The following is a 5,676-nucleotide window of genomic DNA, read 5'->3' on the forward strand; positions in this document are numbered from 1 at the left end:
TCTGGACTTCGCTGCTAACAACCTAACCTCCACTTTGCCATCTTGAGCCGCACAGCGCACGTATAAACAGGCACCGTAGGCCTTCTCGGATGCGTCGCAGAAGCCATGTACCTCGACCGACAACAAATTTGCCCGAAACGCCACCCACCGAGAAACCGACAGCGATGACAAGGCAATGAGGTTCCTCCTATATTCCTGCCAGAAGGACTGCATTTCTTCCGGTAGTGAGTCACCCAATCGCATTGATGTTTCCACAGTTCTTGGAGAAAGATTTTTGCTATGACAACCACTGGTCCAACCAAACCAAGTGGGTCAAACAAACGAGCTGCATCAGCAAGAACCGTTCGTTCAGTGATCACGGCGGCATTACTCCAAACCGGTGAATGGAAAAGGAATTTGTCGGAAGTAGGTTGCCATAATAAACCTAGCGTTTTAACTGGAGAACTCGACGAATTCAGGTCAAGAGTCGCACAATCATCCAATAAAGAGGGCGGTAAATCAGCCAAAACCGCAGGACAGTTGGAATTCCACTTCCTCAATGTGAAACCACCGGAACTCGTTAGCTCAATCATCTCCCTTGTCAATTCCTTGCCGTCTTCGATGTTGTCTGCTCCAGATAGCATATCGTCGATATAGAAATCTTCTTTCAGCGCACGAGCCGCACGTGGAAACGATTCCACTCCATCTTCAGCCAACCGCTACAAGCACTTGGTTGCCAAATAAGGAGCGGATGCTGTACCATATGTGACGGTCGTCAACTGAAACACACGGACTGGTTCGCTGACTGAATCCCTCCATAGAATACGTTGAAGATGTTGATCAGCCGGTTGTACCATCACCATTCGGTACATTTTTTCGACATCGGCAACGACAGCGATTGGATGAAGCCGAAAGCGAATAATAATTGAAAGCAGATCTTCCTGAACTACAGGACCGACCATTAAAGCATCGTTTAACGAAACTCCAGATGAAGACTTGCAAGAGCCATCAAACACTACTCGGAGTTTAGTCGTTGTGCTGTCAGGCTTCAATACTGCATGATGGGGGAGATAGAACACGGGATATTTGTCGGTTTCGCTCGTAACCTCCTTCATGTGACCTAGTCGTTGATACTCGCGGATAAATTCAGCGTAACTTAACATCAAGTCAGGATTCGACTGGAACCGCTTCTCTAATCCAGCGAATCGACGCATGGCAATCGTTTTCGAATCACCAATCTGCTGAACGATGAATTCTCGCTTCGGCAAGGACACGACGAATTTTCCGCTGTTGTCGCGAGCAGTAGTCTGATCGAACAGTCTCTCACACGCTGTCTCCTCAACTGACTGTGTGCTGTTTGTTCGACACGTCTCTAGTTCCCAGAATCTTGTCAGCAACTTATGAATATCAATCGTTGTACACGATAATGACACTACTGGTTGCAAATTTCTCGACTGATGTGAAACTCGTCCCACAATAATCCAACCGAACACTGTATTTTGAAGTATGGGTCCATCGATTGAAATGTTCGACCGACCTTCCGAAAGCAACTCGAAGAAATGCTTGGCTCCGATGATCATGTCGATCTGTCCTGGTTCAAAAAACTGGGGGTCTGCAAGAATTAGATCCGCTGGGAGAGTCCACCGAAATACGTTGATTTTTTGAGTCGGCAGGGTTGTCGTAAGCTCCGAAAGAACGTAAAAGCTCATGGCTCCAATGAACGATGATATTTTCGATAATCGCGGATGGATGGTAGCGTGGACCAATTTTCGCGAAATGGCGGTGGCACCACCAATTTCTTGTACAGCAAGATTTTCTGAGGTGGAACGAAACTTCAATTTCTGACAGAAGTTTGATGTCACGAAACAGAATTGGGAACAAGAGTCTAGTAATACTCGAGCTAGTCGTGTATTGCCGAACTGATCTTGGACATGTACGATAGCAGTGGATAACAAAACCTCTTGTGTGTACGGGTGCTGGAAGGCAGGGCCACGGTGTTGTTTATTGTGCATGATTTACTTGTGGTGTGCAGTGGTTGAGTGTGCATGTTTTGCGATTGTGTAACAGGGAGAGAGTTTATGGATGTTTGAGCTGTATTTCTGTGGGTTGGTTGGCTTTGGGTTGGAGGTTGTGTCTGTGGTTGCTGCTGGTTGGCTACAACGTGTGTGTTCAGCGCTTGTGGAACGGAGGATTGTGATTGCAGGACAGACGACTGTAACGATTCCGGGTGCAGCAACGAATGATGTTTTCTTTGGCAATGGTGGCACGAACCTCTATTGCAGACACGAGCTTGATGTCCTAATGATAGACAGTTTAGGCACAGTTTTAATCTCCGAACTGCTTCGTTGCGCTTCGCGACTTCCATCCTTAAGAACTTGGTGCAGCGAAAGGCGGAATGGAAGGCTTCACCGCAGAATTGACAGTTGCCATAGGATTGAACAACGGAATGACTAACGCCTACTCTTGTTCTCTCTTCTATAACCGGAGATGTTTGTACTGGAGTAATGGATTGAAGAACGGAACAGTGATTTCGCAGAAATTGTATCAATTTTTCATAACTGGGCACATCCTTGGAATTGTGATACGTTTCCCAGTGGCGTAGTGTAGAAGCATCTAGGCGTGAACAGATCATATGAACTAGAATGGTGCTCCAATTGCTTGTGTTTTCTACCATCTTGTCCAACATTAAAAGATTCTTTTCAAAATCTCCGATGAGTTTGTTCAGCGTTTCGTAGTTTTCCTTTTTCATAGCCTCCACCGAAAACAAAAAGTCCAAGTGCGCTTTGACGATAAACATTTCCACCGCGCTTATCTCCTGCAGGGCTTCTCCAGCGAGTGACGACTTTAGATAAGTGAATCTATCCATGGTCGTTAGTTGATGATTTTCGTGAATCAGATCCAACAGCCGTATCTTGCGAGGTCGAACAGTGACCAGCTGTTGCACTACCGAACATATCCGCCTTCCAATGTAGGAGTTCACTCTTCAAATGACAATACTGATCCTCAATATCCAACATTACACGCACATTCTCATCTTCTCTAGCTTCTGCCAACACTTCTAGTCGCTCTGCACGCTCTTCATCCTTCGTATCTGCTTCAGACAAGTATGAAACATTATCCGTTAGCAGCTTGATTTTCCTACGGACCACGTGGAACTCACTAAATGCCGTATCTAGTCTCTGAAGACGAGTATCAAGTTGTCTTTCTGCGTCGAAGGTATCCAGAAAGTGTTGAATAGCATCGAATGTCTTTCGAAGGTTCCGCTCCTGCTTCTTCAGATCTCGTAGTTCAGCCATTACAACTTAGAGTTTGGATGCACTGTAACACAGACAAGTTCTAAACAGACACTTTATTTGATTCTTCAATCTGATTAAAATTGCACTAGTTTTTTATACTACAAAAAACTTTCACTCGACTCGACGTTCCACGCGCGACTTGACTGACCAGACGACCGATTGTGACAGCAGCGAGGGGAGCCAACGAAGCAGACAACCATCAATGGAAATTATCCGAAATATAATAAACCTTCCAATATTGAAAGACACAGCGACTCAATACGATAAACCACAGTCCCCTGAAGGAAAAATCGCATGCAGAGAAAAACTCGAATTTCTATAATCCACTTTATTACCACACCAAATATATTTGTGGTCTCATGCAACACCACCCCAAGCATGCAAAATACTTCTCTGCTGATGGCGGCTGGAGCCGCTTGAAAAGTTTAATCCAAACGCCAACTACTTCGTCCCGCTCAGCAAATGCCGTTGATTGAATCCACTTAGCCGCACCCGATTGTTGTCCGCACTGGTAAAGTCTATCCGACGGCGCGAACTCCAGAGATAGCTTCAGCTGCAACCACACTGTTTGTGCGTCGGGGTCGATGTCCGATAGCCAGAGGTCAGAGAACCTTGAGCTTCTTTCTGCTAATCTGCTCACACAATTTTAGCGAACTTTGCGCACACTTTCACTGGTTCACTTTCTAAGCAAAAGTTCCTCGAAATCCGGTTCGAAGGACCAAAAATGTTATACCGAATTTCGGACCACACACGACACTGCACAAATTTTTACTACTAAATAATTTATTTGATTACTATTCACAGAAGGACGGACGCACATTAACACTGATCACGTAGACTGCTTATTTATAACTGGTACCGATGATAAAGTCGTTGATCATGCAGTGCGATGAGAGCGAGAACAAGTTGAGCGGCGGGTAGAAGGCTGTGCTCACTGTGATCGACGGGTGGGTGATCTTCACTGAGATAAGGGAGTAATTGTACTGCGGGATCGTGCTGTAGGGTAAACGTACCGGTTTCCAACACCTGTATAGGACGATAATTATTACAATCACAACAGTTACCTGATTTAAAAACAGGGATGACTCTAGCCACTTATTACATTGAAACATTGAGAAAGGATTCTAGCAAAAGCCCAAAAATTTCCTTTTAATATATTGACAGGAATGTTATCAGGGCCACTACTTTTCTTATTATATAGGCTATGTATCAGCATAATTACTTCGTTTGTTGATGAAGGACACAAAATATTGATGAAGGACACAAAAATATTGACTGACGCGACGAACATTACTTAAAGGACAAATATTTGAGGTGGTGGAGACATCATTTGACAGTTTTTGCCCTATACTAGAGAAGAAGATATTAAAAGTCTCACAGACTTTTGCATTATTGTTGGTTTTTTACCATCGACGATTAGATTTATCTGGTCGCTTTTCTTTGCTAAGCCAAAAGTGCTTTTTAGGTTTTCCATAGTTTTGAATGTGGTGTGTTAGTAAGAAGGTTCTCATGGAAAGATTTTTTTACCCTTCCTTTTGTGGTATCTACCTTTTTGGATACATGCAATAGCATTTGCTTTAGATGTTGATCCGCTGGATTACTTTTGAGACGTTGAAGGCAATTGCTCTTTATTTTTACTAGAGTTCATAAATCCAAAGTCATCCAAGGACAGTGAGTACCTTCCACTCTAACTGTTTTAGGTATTGTTTTCGTATGACGTTCAAGTAATGAGTTGTATGTGGATGCGATAGATTGAAGAGTAGATTCCACGTCAACAATGACCTAAATACTATTAACGAATCTGGAAAACTCGTGGTTAAGTTGGCGATGGTTACCAATTTTTTTGGTAAGCAACATTGGTTCCATTTCAGCTGTAATTTTAAAAGTTGTTAAGATCTGAGAGTGGTTACTCAGATTGTTAAATATTGTGTCATTGCGTACTCGATTTACATCGTCCAATTTGCATAGCACATCATCAAGTATGTTTTTGCTAATTGGTCTGGTAGGAAAAACATTTGTACAAATAAAGTCATAAGATTCCAAGAGTGTTTTATATCTACTAACAATATTGTTATTACCAAGATTAATCGGGACATTTACATCACCTACAATAACACACGAGTGCTTCGATTGGACTGAACACATCAAATTTTCTAGATAGGCTGAGAAATCATTGAAATCAAAGTTAGGTGGACGGTAAATTCCATGAACATCATAAAACTGCTTAAGGGTTTATATGTTGCAGATAGAGAAAATACTGAAATTTTCAGCTTTTTTCCTACACAATATTACAAAAGCTTATTAAACATTTTACCATCATAAATTTGTGAAAATTATAAACTATTTGAAATTTTTTAATAGTTTTATTTTTTATTAAACCATGATTTTTAAATAAATAGTG

General features: G+C 42.5%; 1 protein-coding gene across 1 annotated transcript; it reads right to left on the reverse strand.

Moving 5' to 3' along the window:
* Positions 1-698: 698 nt before the first annotated feature.
* LOC131680391 (uncharacterized) lies at positions 699-2,776 on the reverse strand. The gene is made up of 2 exons (XM_058961106.1): positions 1,999-2,776; positions 699-1,795 (listed from the first exon to the last, which is right to left on the reverse strand). Exons 1-2 carry the CDS (start codon positions 2,774-2,776, stop codon positions 699-701), a joined length of 1,875 nt encoding a protein of 624 aa, XP_058817089.1.
* Positions 2,777-5,676: the final 2,900 nt, after the last annotated feature.

This window comes from Topomyia yanbarensis, chromosome 2, assembly GCF_030247195.1.
Source record: "Topomyia yanbarensis strain Yona2022 chromosome 2, ASM3024719v1, whole genome shotgun sequence".
NCBI lineage: Eukaryota > Metazoa > Arthropoda > Insecta > Diptera > Culicidae > Topomyia > Topomyia yanbarensis.

Coding starts and splice junctions, on each gene's coding strand:
- LOC131680391 (XM_058961106.1), bottom strand. CDS start 2,776: ATGTTTATCGTCAAAGCGCACTTGGACTTTTTGTTTTCGGTGGAGGCT. Junction 1,796..1,998: donor TCAACCACTGCACACCACAA/GTAAATCATGCA, acceptor GTTCCACCTCAG/AAAATCTTGCTGTACAAGAA.